General features: G+C 39.9%; 1 protein-coding gene across 3 annotated transcripts; it reads right to left on the minus strand.

Annotated features, from left to right (window-relative positions):
* Positions 1 to 19: 19 nt before the first annotated feature.
* On the minus strand, positions 20 to 21531 carry LOC120462959 (protein NLRC3-like). Of its 3 annotated transcripts, XM_089120687.1 has the most exons (7): positions 21430 to 21531; positions 21031 to 21150; positions 19132 to 20958; positions 17899 to 18069; positions 9052 to 9222; positions 2185 to 2363; positions 20 to 1073 (listed from the first exon to the last, which is right to left on the minus strand). In XM_089120687.1, coding segments are annotated over exons 1-7 (2538 nt in total). In that variant the 5' UTR covers positions 21498 to 21531; the 3' UTR covers positions 20 to 1071. The 3 variants fall into 3 exon arrangements, with proteins under 3 accessions (XP_088976813.1, XP_088976814.1, XP_088976815.1); XM_089120688.1 differs by lacking the exon at positions 17899 to 18069 and having other exon boundaries at positions 21430 to 21530; XM_089120689.1 differs by lacking the exons at positions 20 to 1073; positions 2185 to 2363; positions 9052 to 9222 and having other exon boundaries at positions 17895 to 18069; positions 21430 to 21529.
* Between the last annotated feature and the right edge of the window lie 30 nt (positions 21532 to 21561).

The following is a 21561-nucleotide window of genomic DNA, read 5'->3' on the forward strand; positions in this document are numbered from 1 at the left end:
GACTTGTTTGATCACAGAGTTGACGTTCTTCTTCGTTTTATTTTCAGGATCTGAGGTGAATTATTACATTTACATTTATTTATTTGGCACACGCTTTTATCCAAAGCGACTTACATTGCATTTCAAGGTTCACATTTACATTCTTATCAGTTCTTCTGATTATCCATTCTGTTATCCAGCGGTCAGTGTGTGTATAAAGGCCACCCAAACTGATATTCACACACTCATTAGACGCTTTTAACATTAAGTAAAACACATAAACAATACCTGAGATATTTTCATTGTCATATATGTATGTGTATATACTATATACATCACTTACCATATACATAAAACATGAATGTGACAATAGGATGGTTTTATAAACAATTTCCAGAGAAGTTCCTCCTAATAAACCACTGTTTTACAAAAATAAAATATAGAGAATGCATGTATTTTGAAAATTAGATTTAGTAAAATCTCCTGAAGAACATTTGAAAGTACAGTACAATAGTTTAGTGTTTACAGTAACATGATAGAGTCTCAAACAGTAGATCCACATTAATATTTCATTCTAGTCTATTTCTAACAATCCATGACACAAGCAAACCTAATCCAAGCTAAACTGAGACTTAAACTTAAACTCGGCTGAGAGGAAGCGAATGTGCATGAATATTAAGGCTGTAAATCATCAGAAACAACATGGAATGATAAAACAACAAAAAGGAAACAACGAGTGTGAACAAAGAGTCTCTTCTGTAGACAGACTCTTGATCAAACTTATAACACTTTTCCCAGCGCTGTCTGTATCACAATAAATCTATTGTCTAAGGCTTGTTTTCACTTTAACCGTTTGACACGTATTTTGAGTGTTTCTCCTTCTACATTGTAATCAATATCTAATAAAGTTGAAACAATTCAAAGCTGCTATTTTCAGCACTCATTTTCATGAGCCATTACTATAAAACAAGAAACTGGTGTGAAGTCACACACACACGTCAGTGTGATCGCTGTGTGTTTCTGTGTCTTCAGTCTTTTTATTCACCATCAGCTGATCCTGAGGAAACTGAACTGACGTCTAAACACTGAGAGTCCTACAATAAAACACACAGACACACACATATGAGTACGAGACATTACTGAGTCACATCACATCTGGAGATCATTTCAGGAAAACAGACAGAGATATTAATATATTCATATTACAGACAGAGATATTAATATATTCATATTACAGACAGATATATTAGTATATTCATTACCAAAGATGAATTCATATAAATGAAAAACTAGAAAAGATTCAGCGAATGATGAACAACTCACTTTATCACTTACACACACACACACACACACACACAACCAAATAATCTGTTAGTAATCAGATTGACGCTCGGACTGAAAAGTCTTCATGTAAACTCCTTTAATTGAATGATCTCGATCTGAATGAAATGTCGATTGGATTGGGTGTTTTATTCCTCTTCTAATGCGATCGAGAGGACATGTAAACACTCGATCAGATTGAAAACCCAAACTGGAAAGTTGTGTGTGTGTGTAATGACGTAATGCCGTATGATGCGTACGAGCTGTTGTAGTCGTTGAATGAAGTGTCATGAATGATCAACACAATCTCACGGCTTCAGTCCTTCTCTCAGACTCTCATCCACAGGCTGTTTCGGCTGCAGGTACGGGTGTTTTTACTGACAGAGAAATATAAGCAGCGCCGCACAACGGTTCATGTGCTCATCGACTCCTAATTAGGACCTGACCCGTAATATATTAATATTAATTCTGCTGTTTAAAACAAAGTAGGAGAAGAGTGTGTGCAAACAGTGGGAAATATTTGTGCAGTGTGTGCATGTCAAAAACTCAATTCTGATTTGAAGCTTGTGACATATAAACACACACATCAACCCGATCACTTTATTTATCGTTCATGTAAACACGACGTTTGGATTCATCAGTCGAAATTAATTAATTCCAATTGAAACAAAAGTTGTGCATGTAAACATGTAAGAGATGAAAATATTCATATAGACCGAGCCTATTCATAGATCATATTCACATCACAGAATTAAACTCTTATTAAAAACAGTTTACAGAGAATAAAGTGGAGCTGAATTATTATCTTATATTCTCCAGTTTCACACATATGAGACCTGTTACTGAGATTGGCTCAATATAAAGACTTGGAAAAAATATACTCACAGTAGAGTAATGTCTCCAGTTTATAATGTGGATCATCCTTCAGTTTAGAGAGCAGCTTCCTTCCTGAATATCCAATATTATTCCCAGTCAGATTCAGATCTCTCAGGTGTTCAGGGTTTGATCTCAGAGCTGAAGTCAGAGCAGCAAAACCTTCATCTGTGACGCCACAATTCCTCAACCTGTAGAGAACAACGACACACACTTCACTCTCTCAGTTCAGATCAGATCAGTTTAGCAGTGAATCCATTATTAAAGAGAAAGTTCAAACCTAAAGCACAAATTAATATGTTTGAGGGATCATTAGATTGAGATCTAAAATGTCACAAAACATGATCATACAACATCTAAAGTATCATTCAATCAGGAAAAATAATCTCTTATTTGCACATATTAAAAATTAATTCTTATGCTTTCATAAATTACACTTTCACTACATAGGTTAGTTTTACTGTTAAGCCGACTGCACACTGTGTGATTTTGGCCGACTGAGACAAATTTAGCAAATCTTAAAAGTTTCCTTTGATCTGAGGCCAAACCTGAAGAGTTTGATGGTTAGTTTGATATTAGAGCTGCACGACTGATCGAAATGAAACCGCACGCGATCTGGTAAAGGCTGAGATTATTTTATGCACAGTTTGTCAATGAAGTATACAGCTCTGTGATCGGTAGTAATTAAGGCTGGGTATCGTAACAAAATGTTCGATACCGATTCCGATACCTTGATACTTCGATACTGGGTCCTGAACGATACTTTTTATGATACCAGTTTTAACAAATTAATATTACCTAATTTTGTTTTTATTTATTTTTTCAGTTTGTTGACGTTTTCACACTCATATTTTGAGTATGTAAAAAAGCACCAATGCTAAAGTTTTCTGTTTCCTAATCATTTAACAACATGTATTCTTACTTCAATGAGCTCATTGTTTCTGCCTTATCTTAATGCATTGTTTAACAATGAAATGAAATTTAAATGCATTACACTGTCACCTCTGATAACAGATCACTCTAAATTGTAATTTAGAAACATGCATTTTCTGTAAAGCTGCTTTGAAACGATATGTATTGTGAAAAATGCTAAAATTCAAATCAAATCAAAATTTCTTTATTCAGTCATGATGTTATTATAGACACAACAACAACAAAATAACAACATTCATTACTGAATAGGAGCATAAGGAAGACAGTCTTATAAATTAATGCCCCTTTTTTCAATAATCTAAGCTAGTACAGAACAGATGGCTCGCCGTTTATATATATATATATATATATATATATATATATATATATATATATATATATATATATATATATGTTATATTACTTCAGTATTACTTCACATCTAAATAGTTGACAATTACCAATTTGGTGAAACATTGTGTCTTATGCTTCACTTCCTTCGTATTTTTCAAGTACATATTTTTTATACATTTTCTTAACCATAAAACCGTATTCTGGACAAATGTGGGCAAAATAGTTTTGATTTATTAAAAAAAAAAAATACTTCCCTTGATCTGACTGGTACAAAACTTGGCTACTAAGTTTGCCTCCTGAACACACTTTTTTTTTACTCAATTTTACAATGTTAAGTGGGTGAAAAAACCCCTCCTTAATCTTGTATTTGGGTCAAAAATGGGCACCCATAGAAATGAATGGGAAAAACTGTAATTTACAGCATGTTAAAATAAGCCAAAATAAGACACCAGGTGGCAGCAAAGTCATTTCATCTTTAGGTTTTAGCTCTAAGAACTTATTGGAATGAAATTTTAATGTAGTTAAAAAAAATTAAAAAAATAAAACTACATAGTAATTCATTTACATAGAAATAATTTACAAAGAAAATATGGTACTTTTCGAAGTAAATAAATTCAAAAATACCCCCTAAAATAAAAAAATAAAAAAAACTCCATAAATGGATAGACAAAACTTTAAAGAAGACAGTGATATTACATTTATTATAAACAAAAATTAGGATCACACCTGAGTCCTCTGTGCCCATTTGTCCACAATTACAGGATTAAAGGCGCATTGCGCAACATTTCATGTTAAAAATAGCCGTTTTCTAACCCATACATGCTTTAAAAAAAAGGAATAAAAAATAAAAATCACCTGATGGGCTGAATGAGCCCTTCTCTGATCACTGCGATTGCCTCTAATCCTGTACAGTAAAGTAAATAAGAGGGATTCGGGCTCGAATCTGAGACTGGGTGTGACGTCATGCGCGTTCACGCCTTCCTGGCTATGTGCCTGTGTCTTGCAAGGGGGTAATCAATCGACCGGAAGTTGAAGCCTCGCGGGAGCTGACATCTTGTAGCAGAACTTCACTTGCGTTAGCATTCCCATTGACTCCCATTCATTTTGGGGTCAGTTTGACAGCGAATAACTTTACATCTGAGGCGTTTGAAGACCCCATTTGTCCTTTATTTATTTCTAAAGAATCACGACAATGTATAAAATGCTCCATTACCTTGTAGCTTATGTTATGGCCCCGTAAAAGCAGTTTTAGTGAAAGTAGGCTAACGATTGCGTCATACCAACGCGACTCTCTGTCGCACAGTAGAGAGATTACCGTATGGACATGAGAAGAAGCTCACGCTCAATCGGGGAAACGTGGAGGCAAAATGACAAAATAATTATATCAGAATACCTGGCAAAATTGTCTCCTGCTCCTAGCTCATGGACAGCTCCTATTCACACTCTCTGCCTCTGCATGTTTCGGAAGGGAATGATTCAGATTTCTCATGCCACAGCACTAAATGACAGACGGTTGCTCTCGTCACATCTACGTAGTCAAGCTCTGTTTGAGTCTGCGCGTCAGGGACGGAAGTGCTAAAAAAAAATCACCAAAAACAGGCTTCAATCGCCTCAATGGAGTTCCAATGAGATCGCTCTGTCCATTTCTTTTACTGTCTATTCGCCGCCATTCTCCGTATCAGAGAAGACAGCTCAAACGACACAACTTTAGTCAACTTTCCACAAAAGTAGAAGATAGAATCAAAGGGGCTGTTTACACCTGGTCACTTCATGCATTTTATGTGATCGGATAGCTATTCGATCGTGAAAAGACCAGGTTGCCCTCCGAAACGCATTCGAGACGGATTTGAATCCGAGCCACATTCCAGATGAAACATGACAAGTGTAAATGCATCTGGTTGTTTAAAGCAGGCTATATGTCATGTTGTTTTAGTCAGATATGACGACGCTACTGCGACACGCATGATCACCTCAGATGAGCAGCTGAGCGTCTATTCATCAAGCCAGCGCGCCGCAATCTATCGCAAATCAAAGTGAAAGTAATTCGCAGACGCTTAACATTACCATCTTCATTAAAAAGTAAAGAAATGATCTTACCAGGCAACCAGGGTTGTTGCCGCTCTCTCTTATTGTTGTCTTTGCTGATTTTGAAATTAGCCGATGATCAATAAAATGCAGCTCATATCTGTTGCTTTCGGTGACATGCACTCATTAAATCCGTATATAGTGCGGAAATTGAAGATCGGATTAATATCCGTTTTGCAAAAACATATTTTTGTGACCAGGTGTAAATGGAATCGTTTTGATAAATCAGATAGCTATCCGATCTGAGAAAACACATGAAGTGGCCAGGTGTAAACAGCCCCAAAGTGACCAAACCCCAATGCAAACTCCACGTAAGACAAAGAAAATTAAATTTCTGTCTGTCCAGTGCCAGGGGTTGGAATAAGACGAGAGTCGACATCGGGAAGGCTTTCAATAAACGGAGAGATCTCTGGGCGGTCTGCTCTAGGGCTCAAACGGGTCCTATACAAAGTAATAACTTATATTGTTCATGAACGTGTTTCCATAATAATACAATCATAAGTGGATACAGTAAGCACATAAACCAGTTCAACATGGAGATAGATGGAAACAAAAACCGAAATTTTCTACCTGTTTTCCCCTCACACACATAAGTGTGTAATTTACTTGAATGCCTTTCCTTTCATATATTTTAAATGACTTGCAGATTTATTACTGTAATTACCTCATTATGACTGTAACAAAAGATGTGTGCCGTACAGTGTGCGGCTGATGCTCCTTTGGTTATGAACAGCTCGTGCAAACGTGCGTGTGTATGTGTGTTTCGCTTGTCGCCAGAGGGGGCGTAGTTCTGCAAAAACTCAAACTAACAAGGCTCAAAATAGCCAGTACACAGTACAGTAACACAGAAACATAATGAGGCTCCATACATGCAAAACGAAGCATTGAGAACTTTGTAAGTGTACAGACCGTTTAATAAGAAGATACTTTATAAAGACAGTTCACTTCGCGTATACAGACAGGAGCCATCTTAAAAAATAGTCTCGATAAGTCAAACCACGAACGTCGTGCTGAGTGAGCTGAACTGTATGAAGTTCAACGAATTTCTGAACTGTATGAACGGCGTTCGGGGATCGACTTATCGAGACTATTTTTTAAGATGGCTCCTGCCTGTATACGTGAAGTGAACTGTCTTCATAAAGTATCTTCTTATTAAACGGTCTGTACACTTACAAAGTTCTCAATGCTTCGTTTTGCATGTATGGAGCCTCATTATGTTTCTGTGTTAGTGTGGGGCTATTTTGAGCCTTGTTAGTGGTATAAACTAGCGATTTATTTTTACTTAGTCAATGCCCCCATTACTAGCATTATACGCTAAACAGTTTTTAAGAGATAAAACTCTTTACATTCGATTATCATGAAAACAAAACTCAGAGAACGATTGACTAGGTACTGATGTTTTATTAGACCAAAGCTTCATTGTTCGCCAGAGTTCTCCTTTAAGCCAGTACATGTCCAGGCCCGTCTGAAGTTTGCCAGAGAGCATATGGATGATCCAGAAGAGGACTGGAAAAATATCATGTGGTCAAAATAGAACTTTTTGGTAAAAACTCAACTCGTCGTGTTTGGAGGAAGAAGAATGCAGAGTTGCATCCCAAGAACACCATAACTATTCCGAAGCAAGGGGGAGGAAACATCATGCTTTGGGGCTGTTTTTCTGCAACGGGGTTAGGAAAACTAATCCGTGTTGAGGGAAGAATGAACGGGGCCATGTATCGTGAGATTTTAAGCCAAAACCTCCTTCCATCAGTGAGAGCTTGGAAGATTAAACGTGGCTGGATCTTCCAGCATGACAATGATCCCAAATACACTGCCCGGCCAATGAAAGAGTGGCTCCGTAATAAGCATTTCAAGGTCCTGGAGTGGCCTAGCCAGTCTCCAGACCTCAACCCCATGGAAAATTTGTGGAGGGAGTTGAAAGTCTGTGTTGCCCTGCGACAGCCCCGAAACATCACTGCTCTAGAGGAGATCTGCATGGAGGAATGGGCCAAAACACCAGCTACAGTGTGTGCAAACCTGGGGAAGACTTACAGGAAACATTTGACCTCTGTCAATGCCAACAAAGGTTATGTTACAAAGTGTTGAGTTGAACTTTTGTTATTGACCAAATACTTATTTTCCACCATAATTTACAAATAAATTCTTTAAAAATCCTACAATGTGATTACCTGGATTTTTTTTTCATTTTGTCTCTCATAGTTGAAGTGTACATGATGAAAATTACAGACCTCTCTCATTATTCTAAGTAGGAGAACTTGCACAATCAGTGGATGACTAAATACTTTTTGGCCCCACTGTATAGCTTAATAGCTGGTTCAGATCTGGAGGATCATAACGACATCAAACAACACATAACAGGTACAGGATTACAGAATTACGTCTTGATGCATAATTACGGGCATTTAGAATTTCTTTATGCTTAGTAGAACATTTTATAACCCATTTGCAGGACATAGCCAACATACGTGTATCTCAAACTTTACAAATATATTTTAGTAAGGCCGTCATATAAAAGAAAACCCTCAAAGTTTGTGTGCGTATGTGTATTAGGTGTTTTTACACGTGTTTAGACATCTCTTTCTCTTCTCAGATAATGCCTTTTCGATGTTTCCCCAGAGAGATTGCGATATCACGCAAATCTCTGGCAAGGGTTGCAAAGCCTGTAAAAACTGTCAGAAAACCCATTTGCTCGGCAGACTGTTGGCGCTGGGTAGGTAATTTAGATACAAAGAGGTTAGGTCACTTAACCATGCGGGCACAGGAATGTGTGTAGTTAATGTTGTTATGTTAATAAAGAGAATTAATGATTTTTCGTTCAGTCTACACTTTTGTGATTTCATAATAGTGTAGTAAACCTTATCTTACTTTATTGCCTAACTACACCGATGAAGTCTCTCTATCTAGCTATCTTCGTTGCCAGACAAACCCTAATGGTCTCGAGCAACACAAAGCTTCCCCGTTTCCCTCCGAGTGTGAGAAGCCAATCACGTCCTCTCGCGAACCTCCCCTCTGCTCTCTTAAATGTCCTCCACTCCAGGTGAGATCAATTATCAATAAGAACATACTACAGAACGGTTCAGATGGGCGGAACCAAAGCCAAACAAAACAAAAAGATACACCCCCACTCCATTCATCATAATAGTGATAAGCAAAATCGATTTAAGTGTGATTTCATGTTAATTGTGATTAATCTGCAGCTCTATTTGATATGTTCACCGACAGCCGATTAATGACCGTTGTGTTCATATTTTACCTCGACGAGATTCTGCAGTGTCTGAAGATTTGACTCTCAGTCCTGCAGTGTGACTTCTCCTACGACAACCGTCACAATGTCTTTGTTTTTCAAGACACAAAATAAACAGATTTCTTAGTAGCGACCATTTCAATCTCTTATAACGCAGCTCACATCACCAAACGTGTTCAATCATTTACACTCAATAATCTGAACTCACAGCAGCAGAAAGAGGCTGAACACTTCAAATATACTTTACATTGTGATTCATGTGTGAGAGTCAAATATGATCTTACCACAGTTTCTCCAGTTTACAGTGAGGATTCTGTAGTACATCACACAGCAGATTCACTGATTCTCCCATTTTATTCCCGGACAGATCCAGATCTCTCAGGTGTTCAGGGTTTGATCTCAGAGCTGAAGTCAGAGCAGCAAAACCTTCATCTGTGACGCCACAATAACTCAACCTGTAGAGAACAACGACACACACTTCACTCTCTCAGTTCAGATCAGATCAGTTTAGTAGTGAATCCATTATTAAAGAGAAAGTTCAAACTTAAAGCACAAATTAATATATTTGAGGAATCATTAGATTGAGATCTAAAATGTCACAAAACATGATCATACAACATCTAAAGTATCATTCAATCAGCAAAAATAATCTCTTATTTGCACTATATTAAAAGGGTAGCAGCACACTTTTCAAAGTCATTTTTAAGTCCTGAAGAAATCAAAATAAATACCGTACATTAGGGGCTGTGCAATATTGACAAAAATATATATTGATATTTTCAAAGTGTTGTTGATAATAATTAGATGATATTTTACTGATTGTGTTTTGTACTCAGTTCAGTTCAGTTCAGTCAACTTTATTAATCCCACAAGGGGCAATTCATTTAGAGCAGCATGAATGAATACATAGAACAATCAGACACAATATTCACAACATACTGTCAGTCAGTTATGTGCACATTTAAAAAACCTCAAAAACCCTACCTAGAGTTTAAAAGTTTAATCGCACAAGGAATAAAAGATTTGGAGTAGCGGTTTGTCTTACATACGGGAAGCGCATAACGACGCCCTGAGGGCAACAGAGAAAATTCGCCTGCCACAGCGTGTCCCGGAGCGGCCAGGATACTCGCTGCCTTCCGAACTATTTGTTGGTTACAGAAAACAGTGAGGTCTCTCTGTTTCACACCAATGATTTTAGAGCAGATATTCACAATATAGTTCAGGCTACTTCTGTCTTTGACTGTCAGGTTGTGAAACCAACAAATAAAAGAAAAACTTACTGGTACCATGGCTGGTTTAGGCCTTTTGTTGACAGCGGACTCACAAAGATATTCATATTTTTTGTAAGGTATGGGTGAAGGGTGAATCATCTGAATAACTAAATGCATTCTTGCTAAAGTCCCAAAGCTTTCAGACCCTAAAAGCCTGAATGTAAATTAACACATACACACACAATCCCCCCACAAGTGAAGCCAGCTCTGACAGAGCTCGGTGTTCAGTTACAAGACTGATACATTTTACGACCCCATTGGAATTTCCAGAGAGTATGATTCTCGCTATGAAGAAAGGAACCCTTTTAACCCTATAGACCTTATGCACCAGAGAAACGTGGGCGCCGTCATCTTTAGAATATTGTCTTTGAACTTGCGTTCTTGCGGTTGCTCTGTATATTTCTATGGCATCGCTGTCGAGGAGTAATTAGCTGGTGAAGTGGATTTACTTATTGTAGAGTTAACAAAAGTTATCATGAGCATTGTAATGTTTATCATAAGCATTGTAAAGCAGATGTCTTAACAAATGTCGACCGGAAATTTTTTTACGAGCAGTTCATTCATACCTATGCAAGATCGCTGTGAAAATACAGAGCGGAAGTCAAAAGACAACGAGCGCAGCGCTGAAAAGGGGCGAGGCTACATAAGGTCTATATGAAGAGTTCAGATGCAAAAGCCTCTAAGTGCCATTTGAAATTTTCTTCTAAAATGATCATTTTTATCAAGCTTGTATATTTAAGTTCAGTAATTTCACTTAAATGGCAATAAAGATTACCTCTTAATTGTCATTTAAGTGAAATTACTGAACTTAAATGTACAAGCTTGATAAAAATTGTCATTTTAGAAGAAAATTTCAAATGGCATTTAGAGGCTTTTGCATCTGAACTCTTCATATATTCTATCTCTCTCGATCTCTAATATATATATATATATATATATATATATATACACACTGCTCAAAAAAATAAAGGGTACACTAAAATAACACATCCTAGATCGGAATGAATGAAATAATCTTATTAAATACTTTTATCTTTACATAGTTGAATGTGCTGCCAACAAAATCACAAAAATTATCAATGGAAATCAAATTTATCTACCCATGGAGGTCTGGATTTGGAGTCACACTCAAAATTAAAGTGGAAAACCACACTACAGACTGATCCAACTTTGATGTAATGTCCTTAAAACAAGTCAAACTGAGGCTCAGTAGTGTGTGTGGCCTCCACGTGCCTGTATGACCTCCCTACAACGCTTGGGCATGCTCCTGATGAGGTGGTGGATGGTCTCATGAGGGATCTCCTCCCAGACCTGGACTAAAGCATTCCCCAACTCCTGGACAGTCTGTGGTGCAACGTGGCATTCGAGGATGGAGCGAGACATGATGTGCTCAATTGGATACAGTTTTGGGGAAAGGGCAGGCCAGTCCATAGCATCAATGCTCTTGCAGGAACTGCTGACACACTCCAGCCACGTGAGGTCTAGCGTTGTCTTGCATTAGGAGGAACCCAGGGCCAACCGCACCAGCATATGGTCTCACAAGGGGTCTGAGGATCTCATCTTGGTACCTAATGGCAGTCAGGCTACCTCTGGCGAGCACATGGAGGGCTGTGCGGCCCCCCAAAGAAATAACACCCCACACCACTACTGACCCACCGCCAAACCGCTGGAGGATGCAGGCAGCAGAACGTTCTCCATGACATCTCCAGACTCTGTCACGTCTGTCACATGCTCAGTGTAAACCTGCTTTCATCTGTGAAGAGCACAGGACGCCAGTGCCAAATTTGCCAATCGTTCTCTGGCAAATGCCAAACGTCCTGCAGGGTGTTGGGCTGTAAGCACAACCCTCAACAGTGGACGTCGGGCCCTCATACCACCCTCATGGAGTTGGTTTCTGACCGTTTGAGCAGACACATGCACATTTGTGGCCTGATTGAGGTCATTTTGCAGGCTTCTGCCAATGCTCCTCCTGCTCCTCCTTGCACAAAGGCGGAGGTAGCGGTCCTGCTGCTGGGTTGTTGCCCTCCTACGGCCTCCTCCACGTCTCCTGATGTACTGGCCTGTCTCCTGGTAGCACCTCCATGCTCTGGAAACTACGCTGGCAGAAACAGCAAACCTTCTTGCCACAGCTCGCATTGATGTGCCATCCTGAATGAACTGCGCTACCTGAGCCACTTGTGTGGGTTGTAGACTCCTTCTCATGCTACCACTACAGTGAAAGCACCACCAGCATTCAAAAGTGACCAAAACATCAGCCAGGAAGCATAGGAACTGAGAAGTGGTCTGTGGTCACCACCTGCAGAACCACTCCTTTATTGGGGGTGTCTTGCTAATTGCCTATAATTTCCACCTCTTGTCTATTCTATTTGCACAACAGCATGGGAAATTGATTGTCAATCAGTGTTGCTTCCTAAATGGACAGTTTGATTTCACAGAAGTGTGATTGACTTGGAGTTACATTGTGTTGTTTAAGTGTTCCCTTTATTTTTTTGAGCAGTGTATACATATATATATATATATATATATATATATATATATATACCGGCACTGGCATGCATCATGTCAGCCAACTGTGGGCCAAGTGTGGCAATGATCACACTGCATGACGACACACAACATTTTGGGCCGATTAGGCATGGGAGGTGTGTGGCCCAGATCAGTTTATAGCGATTATGGGCCATACTCTGTGTACTGGACAATTATAAGCCTGCTATTGCTCCCCCTTCCCTGTTGCTTCCCTTTCCCTGTTACTCCCCCTTCCCCATCTGTTTGTTTGAGTGGATGTTATTTTATTTCTAAAGACAATAAGAAGATTAATCACATCACAAAAAAAAAAAAAAAAAAAAAAAACAGGAGAAGTGGCTAGTATAATCCTATGAAATGAAAGGGAATGTAATTATTATGGTTAAAATAATTAAATATAAAATATTTAGATGCAGATATAAATTGATTGATAAACAATGAAAATAAAGTTACTTAACAAGCTGCTACATGTTTAACATTTTATTCATTGTTAATTGCTAAAGTAAACTGCAGTTCCATAGTATTAAATTTGTTCCTGCAAAGATGAAGAAATCTCTTAGCATTACGACATTTTAATATTAAAATTCCCTGTTCAGAACGAGAATCTTCTTTTCAGAGGGACCAAAAGATTGGTGAAGCGATGCTCCTTCACTCAGCATAAGAAAGGCCTGATGTTATAATCGTTAGATTAACAACATCTCCTGGTTAAACATTGACTTAGCTACTCAATTGTGTATTTTGGGTGGGCCAGTGAAAATGTGAGTGGGCCAATAGTTTTTCATAGAAACAATTACTTCAATAATAAGTAACCTTAGAGAGTAGAAAAATTATTAGACAAACTTCAAAAACAGTTACCTTCATATTCGGCAAATCATCATGTTCAACCAACAGCTCAATAAAGGCTGGACTTGGACAAACCAGTGTGTAGGCAATAACTTGTCTCTTTTATTTAGGCTAGTCAGCAGTGCAAAGACAGTTCAGCAGTAAATAAAGTAAGCTAAATAATAATATCGCAGTTAGATCGGCAGGTAAATGCGTCAGACTGACCGAGAGAGAGGGAGAGAGAAGCGGCCACCGCCAGCACCGGACTAGCCTTCTTGTGGGTTAATGAGTCTGAAGAACTGGGCTGTGTGGACTCGGTAGATGAAGACAGTGGTGTGTCTTCTTCCTCAACTCTCGTTTTTTCCCAAATAGCACATTAAAGAAAGTTTTTTAGCCATTATTATGGCGCCGCCGAGAGTTTTCCTATCAGAACCCCCACAACCATAGCAACCAATAACATTCCGGAGGGAGGCTTTCTACAACTTGCTTCGACAGTTGCATTTTATTCGGCAAAACGAATTAAACACACACAGCAGTCAACAATAAATCAGGTATTATATTAATATATTTTCTTAAAGCCACAATATGTAATTTTTCTGCTTTAAAAATAGCAAAAATAACTGTATCTATGTTATATATTTCTATTAGATGTGTACTTACATTATCCCGACAGTTTCCACCAACTTTCAAATACAGAGAAATTTATAGTTTAATTCGAAGACACGGGACGTCTCTTTATTTCCGTTTCGTCGCCTGTGTATGGCGTCATATAACCTTTGACTCCTCTATTTTCTCTAACTTCCTTGCGGAACCCGGCGAAACCGCCAAACACAAAGGGGAACACTGGACGACCGCCAATAAAGCAAAGAAAATGACGAAGAAAAAAAAGTAGTACGTATTTTTATGTGTGTAAATCACGTGCCCGCTCACGAGCGCTCACTCTTAACAGACACACTGTCCCCGGTGCTGCTCGCGCATAAAGCGCTCCCCGTTCACAGTAACCGGGTCGTCTCATTCAAAACAGCCAACTGTTGCTGTTAGCGAGCCGCGCACATTGAATACTCATTATGAGTCAGGCTGCGAATATACGTGCCCGCTTCAGCGCGCTCATGCTTACTAAATAAACGCCTCACCTCCGGCGCCGCGCACTCGCTACATTCCCTTCAGCCTTTAGCACATAGTGGATGCATAATGCAAACCCAGTCAAACGTTTGACTGCAGTATCTTATGAGCTTTATAATCCAGTGCGCCCTATATATGAAAAATGTTCTAAAATAGGTCATTCATTGAAGGAGCGTAATATTAATATTTATATCCGTCTGTAATATTTATATTCGCTTTGCCTGCACGTTCTGCTGCTACAGCCAGCTCATTAGCTAAAGCTCAAACGTACGGGTGAAAAATATGACCCGAGAAGGGTTTGGGACAGGAGAAGCATGACACAGGTAAACATTGGCGTTGCATTTAAAGCTTCTTGACAAGCTAAATCTACAGAGAGATACCATATATCCGTATATTTTGTGAAACGATGATGTCATGTCATGAGCTGAGCTGGTTGTCATTGACAACGACAACAACTCCCGTGAGCCCACGCTCTTTCCCGACATCATCAAAGTACGTCTTTTGTTATTATTTTAAACGAGTGACCCCTGGTGGCCAAAAATCACATACTGTGCGTTTAAATACATTTGAATAACAAAAATAAACGAAAAAAATTATTTTTTATCAAACTTACCTGGGCGGGCCAGTAAGTAAGAAAGTCAAGAGACTGAAATGTTGATTGTGTGTGAAAGTGTGTATTTCAGTGTGACTCTCAGTCCTGCAGTTTCATGTTATTGAGGATCAGCTCGTGTGTTCAATCATTTACAGCTCAATAATCTGAACTCACAGCAGCAGAAAGAGGCTGAACACTTCAAATATACTTTACATTGTGATTCATGTGTGTTGTGGACATTTTTGATTTTCATAGATTTTCAGTGGACATTACAAAGGAATGGTTATATCATTTGCAGTCAGATGCGAGAAGGAAGAAATTCTCTGAAATGTGTGTTTATACACCTGAAGTGCAGGAGTGAGACACTCTAGAAGCAGATGGGCAAGGACCTCTGAGGGGGTTAAAGGGTCAGTTAGCGATAAATCAAAGCTAGCAGTAAAAGGCCTTTTGTCTGTAGAAAACTACTGCAAAGCTCTGCAGGGAAAAGGACCTTGAAGAGCAGTATACAGATTCCCCATTTCTTCCTGTCTGTGTCTCACTCACTCCACAGGGAAACTGCTGTGTGGTGACTGGGCCTATTCTTGACAGCATAAATACTTCTCTTTTAATAATTTGTTTCTGAGTTGTCTCTTACACAGTGATGATGAGGTCATCTGGAGGAGGGGGAAAGTGGTGCAACAGTGGCGACACGCAGAGGGTGTCTGGATTCCGAAGGAGGAGAACTCAAGTACCATCGAGCAGTTCAGAGTCATCTCACTCCTCAGTGTTGAGGGCAAAATTTTCTTTAGCATTCTTGCCCGACGCCTGACGGAGTTCCTTCTGAGGAACAAGTACATCGATACCTCGGTGCAGAAGGAAGTCCCAAAGATGCCAGTATCTATCGAGCATACAGGAGTTGTCACTCAGCTCTTACGCGAGGCACGTGAAGGCAAAGGGGATCTGGCAATCCTCTGGCTCGACCTCGCCAATGGGCCAATCCCTCATAGACTGGTAGAAGATTGACCGATACCACGTCCCAGACAAGACTAAGAACCTCATACTGGATTATTATAATTCCTTCAGTCTGAGAGTTACCTCTGGAGCGGAAACATCTGCATTTCATCGGCTCGAGAAGGGCATTACCACGGGATGTACTATTTCCGTGATATTGTTTGCTTTGGTGATAAATATACTAGTGAAGTCTGCAGAGGTAGAGTGCAGAGGCCCACTCACCAAGTCAGGCATATGGCAGCCCCCCCATCAGAGCATTTATGGATGATCTGACGGTGACCACAGCATCGGTTCCGGGGTGCAGATGGATTCTCCAAGGGCTCAAGCATCTCATCAAATGGGCTAGGATGGACTTTAAGCCAGCTAAGTCCAGGTCCCTGGTGGTAAAGAAAGGGAAGGTTACAGACCAGTTCCGCTTCTCTCTTGGAGACACCCAGATACCATCTGTCGAAGAAAAGCCAGTCAAGAGTCTGGGTAAGATCTACAACTGCACCCTGAAGGACACCGCAGCTCTCCAGGCAACAACTAACCAGCCCCGTCTGCTCTGGCCACTGCTGGTCTACGATGTGCCAATTACCACCGTTGAATGCTTTGAGAGGAAAGTCAGCTGTTTCCTTCGGAAGTGGCTAGGCCTACGACGAAACCTCAGTGACCTCGCCTTGTACGGGAGGACGAACAAGCTAAAATTGCCCTTCAGCAGTCTGAAGGAAGAATTTATGGTAACCTGATCAAGAGAGGTGCTACTGTATAGAGACTCCAGTGACATCAAGGTCTCTTCGGCAGGCATAGAAGTGGAAGGCCCAAGAGGCAGTAGATCAGGCTGAGTCACGGCTGCGACATAGTGAGCCGGTGGGGGCAGTACCATCTGGACGGGCAGGACTCGGGAACAATCCAAGACCTCGCTTTAACAAGGCCCAGGGAAAGGAAAGGAGACAGCTGATTCAAGAGGAGGTCCGAGCTGGGGTGGAAGAAACCCGCTGCGGCAGGTCAGTCGGGATGAGGCAGCAGGGAGCATGGACTCGATGGGAGCAGGCAGTAGACCGAAAAATATCGCGGACAGAATTGTGGAAGTCTGAGCCACACCGGATTAAATTCCTGGTTCAGTCTGTCTATGATGTCCTCCCCAGTCCATCCAATCTCTTCCCCTTGGGCGGAAGCCACATCAGCGCCTGAAGCAACCAGGGGAGGTTGCTGGCAACAGCACAGGACTGGCAGCTGAAGGTCGACCTTGGGAAACAGCTCAAATTCCCAGAAAACATCGCAGTGACCACTCTCAGGCCAGACATTGTCCTGGTGTCAGAAATAACAAGGCAAGTGGTCCTGCTGGAGTTGACTGTTCCCTGGGAGGACCGGATGGAGGAGGCTTTTGAGAGGAAGAGGGCCAAGTACGAGGAGCTGGCAGGCGAATGCCGAAGCAGGGGGTGGAGGACCCGATATAATCCCATCGAGGTCGGGTGCAGAGGATTCGTCGGCCAGTCACTGATTAGGGCCCTCAAGATGTTTGGAGTGGAGGGACTGCACATCAGTAAAGCCGTCAAGAACATCACAGACGCCGCCGAAAAGGCGCCAAGATGGCTGTGGATCAAGCGGGGCAATCCATGGATCATACAAGCTACTCAGACACAAGCCAGGGTCTGATCAAACCTAGCTGGGTCGCCTGGGCGAGGGTGTATGATGTTGTGAGACCCGAAAAACCCAATGAACCCAGGATACATCACTGATGATGTGTCTGAGTTGCACCAGAGGTGTATTTCAAGAATGTTTCACAGAATTTTTACCACAACATGTGTGAGAGTCAAATATGATCTTACCTCAATTTCTCCAGTTTACAGTGAGGATTCTGTAGTACATCACACAGCAGATTCACTGATTCTCCGATTTTATTCCCAGTCAGATCCAGATCTCTCAGGTGTTCAGGGTTTGATCTCAGAGCTGAAGTCAGAGCAGCAAAACCTTCATCTGTGAGATCACAATTGAACAACCTGTAGAGATGAAAATCAAATAGCATAATTTAAACATTATCAGATTTCCAACAAATTCCAATTCCAATATATTTTAACAATGTAAAATTATTATCCAAGGTTCATGGTCAAATGTTTCTATTTACGATGTGTTTTTGCAGCGGTAAGAAATGTAGCCAATCACAGACATGTTTGCTGATCTCTCTTTATTTCAGTGTCGAGTTCTTCACGCTCGCGAATCCTCTCATTAACAAAAAGACAGATTTTTTTTATAGTTTATAATGTATCTTTGTGAGATTGTGAACTGAGATGAGTGACAGATTTATAATGATTGTAAAGGAAGCGCTCTTCCGAGGTTATACATAATCCATTGAATAAAAGTTCAGTTTTTCTAGCTGCTGAGAGGACCGATGGACAATTACACACTGCAAAACGGCACGTCAAAATAGATAAGCACAACAGATTAATAGATAAATAGAAAAATATTAATTTCGATATATTTTTTAAATTCCATTCCAAACATTTGCTAAAGTAATGACTTGTAAATAATCTTAAATGTCTCATTGTACATTGCTATTCTTGTTCTGTAAGAGTCGTTGCTACACATTAAATCTGCACTTTACTAGAGAACCATCACTAATTTCACACACTCAGTGATTTGACTCTTAATTGTCAATCTCACAGTAAAAATAAAATGTGAAGTTTTAGTAAATTTTAATCTAATCATCAAGTTAATGTTTAATTGTCTAATAGTCAAATATAAATGTATGACTCTGCTGTAAACCAGACATCAAATGTTTTTATGAGACTGTTTTTTACTTGGTCTTAATTTCTTTTATCATTTATTTTAAATATTTTAAATATTTAAATAACTTCTTTATGTCCAAAACCAAGTAAACATGAATTGTTTTTAAATACACTGACTTTGTTTGAATGCCTGAAGGAATTCTACATTGTCACGGTTTAAGAAACACATCAAATCCTGACCACTGAACTCTACACAACATCTGCAGCACTGAAGATTGATGAACTTTTATTTTCTAATGTTTTAACAGTGAACTGATTGTTCTGATTGATACTTACTGAACTGATCTGGATTCTTTAATCACAGGACGCAGCTTCTGAAGAACATTTCGTTGTTCAGTTTTATTGTCGCTTCCAACAAAATCATTAATATCAAACTTGTCCAGCTTCTCCTCTGATGTCATCAACACAAAGACTAAAGCTGACCACTGAGATGAAGAGAGTTTGGCTTCCTTTATTCTTCCAGATTTCAGATACTGTTGTATTTCCTCCACTAGTGAACGATCACCCAGTTCATTCAGACAGTGGAACAGATTGATGGATTTCTCAGGAGAGTCGATGGTCTTGATCTTCTTCTTAATGTACTCAACTGTTTCCTCATTGCTGTCATATCTGCTTCTTGTATGTTTCATTAGTGTTTGTAGGAGAATCTGGTGAGAATTTACTGACAGACCCAGAAGAAACCGCAGGAAAAGATCCAGATGTCCATTTTTACTCCGTAGAGCCTCTTTCACAGCTCTCTGATGCAGCGCAGATAATGAAACATGTTCTGATGAATTTTGTCGAAACCAATCCTTAACTTTAGACTGTGAACTCTGTTTAGAGATTGGCCGGGAACTCAGTTTGATGATTGAGTCAAACACATTTCTGTTGTTGATTGTACAGGAGAGATGCACATATAGAGCCGCTAGATGTTCCTGAACACTCAGATGAACAAAGCAGAAGACTTTCCCCTGATACCAGCCAAACTCCTCTCTGAAGATCTGAGTGCACAATCCTGAGTACACTGATGCTTCTGTCACATCAATGCCACACTCTCTCACGTCTTCCTCATAGAAGATCACATTGCCTTTCACAAGCTGCTGAAAAGCCAGTTTCCCCAGTTTGAGGATCAGGTCTTCATCGGTCACCTTCTTCTCGTAGTCCTTCTCATGTTTGATGTTGGTCTGAAGGATCAGGAAGTGTGTGTACATCTGAGTGAGAGTCTTGGGAATCTCTCGTCTCTCTGCTTCGCTCATCATCTTCTCCAGAACAGCGGCTGAGATCCAGCAGAACACTGGGATGTGGCACATGATGTAGAGGCTCCTTGAGGACTTCAGGTGTGTGATGATTGTATTGGCCAGACTCTGATCACTGACTCTCTTCCTGAAGTATTCCTCCTTCTGTGGATCATTGAAGCCTCGTACCTCTGTCACTCGATGGACACACTCAGACGGGACGAGATCGGCTGCTGCTGGTCTGGAGGTGATCCAGATGAGAGACGAGGGAAGCAGATTCCCCACAATGAGGTTCGTCAACAACACGTCCAGTGAGGCTGATTCACTCTCATCACACAACCTCACATCGCTCTGAAAATCCAGAGACAGACGACACTCGTCCAGACCATCAAAGATGAACAACACTTTATATTTGTCACTGGATATTTCTTTAGTTTCAGGGAAAAAGACATGAAGAAGCTCTGAAAGACTGAGTGTTTTGTCCTTCATCAGATTGATCTCTCTGAAAGGAAGTGGAAATATGAGCTGGACGTCCTGATTGTCTTTCTCTTTAGCCCAGTCCAGGATGAACTTCTGCACAGAGACTGTTTTTCCAATGCCAGCGACTCCCTTTGTCAGCACAGTTCTGATGGGTTTGTCTTGTCCAGGTAAAGGTCTAAAGATGTCATTGCATTTGATCGGTGTGTCCTCTGTTGCTGCTCTCCTGGATTGTGTCTCAATCTGTCTCACCTCATGTTCATTACTGATGTCTCCACTCTCAGTCTCTGTGATGTAGAGCTCTGTGTAGATCTCATTCAGGAGTGTTGGGTTTCTCTGCATTCCTGTTCCCTCATACAGACACTCAAACGTCTTCATCAGATTTGATCTAAACCTGTTGAGGACTTCATGGCTGTAAAATTGAAACACCACAGTATTAATAAACACAGTATATTTTTTAAATCATATATGTTTATAGATATACCTGAGATCAGTCTGTTCATCTTCACTCTTAAAATGTACTGGCCAACTCATAGACGCGTCACTCCTCATAGACACACAGCTGGACTCTCTTGATCTCTGGGATCTTTTCTGATGAACCGAACTATAACAGAAATAGATTAAAGTTTATACACTGAATTACTGTATTCAAAAATCACATATTAATTTATCCTTTAAGAATATATTTTCACAATGTTGATTAAAAAAAAACTGTAAAATGAGCCAAGTGCTCTCATTTACATCTCTGATGTGAATATCACGACATACATTCAAATATTAGCTATATATAAATAAGAATTTCTCATATCTTTAAGAAAATATCACCAATATTATTCTGATAATAATAATTTTTTTAAAAATGCTATATTAGTCATATTTTCACCTAATATCACGTTGTGATACTTCACTCCTAAAATGTACTGGCCAACTCATAGACTCATCACTCCTCATAGACACACAGCTGGGTTCTGGTCCTGATCTCTTCTGATAAACTGAACTATAACAGAAATAGATT

Source organism: Pimephales promelas, chromosome 16, assembly GCF_988280905.1.
Source record: "Pimephales promelas chromosome 16, fPimPro1.hap1.1, whole genome shotgun sequence".
NCBI lineage: Eukaryota > Metazoa > Chordata > Actinopteri > Cypriniformes > Leuciscidae > Pimephales > Pimephales promelas.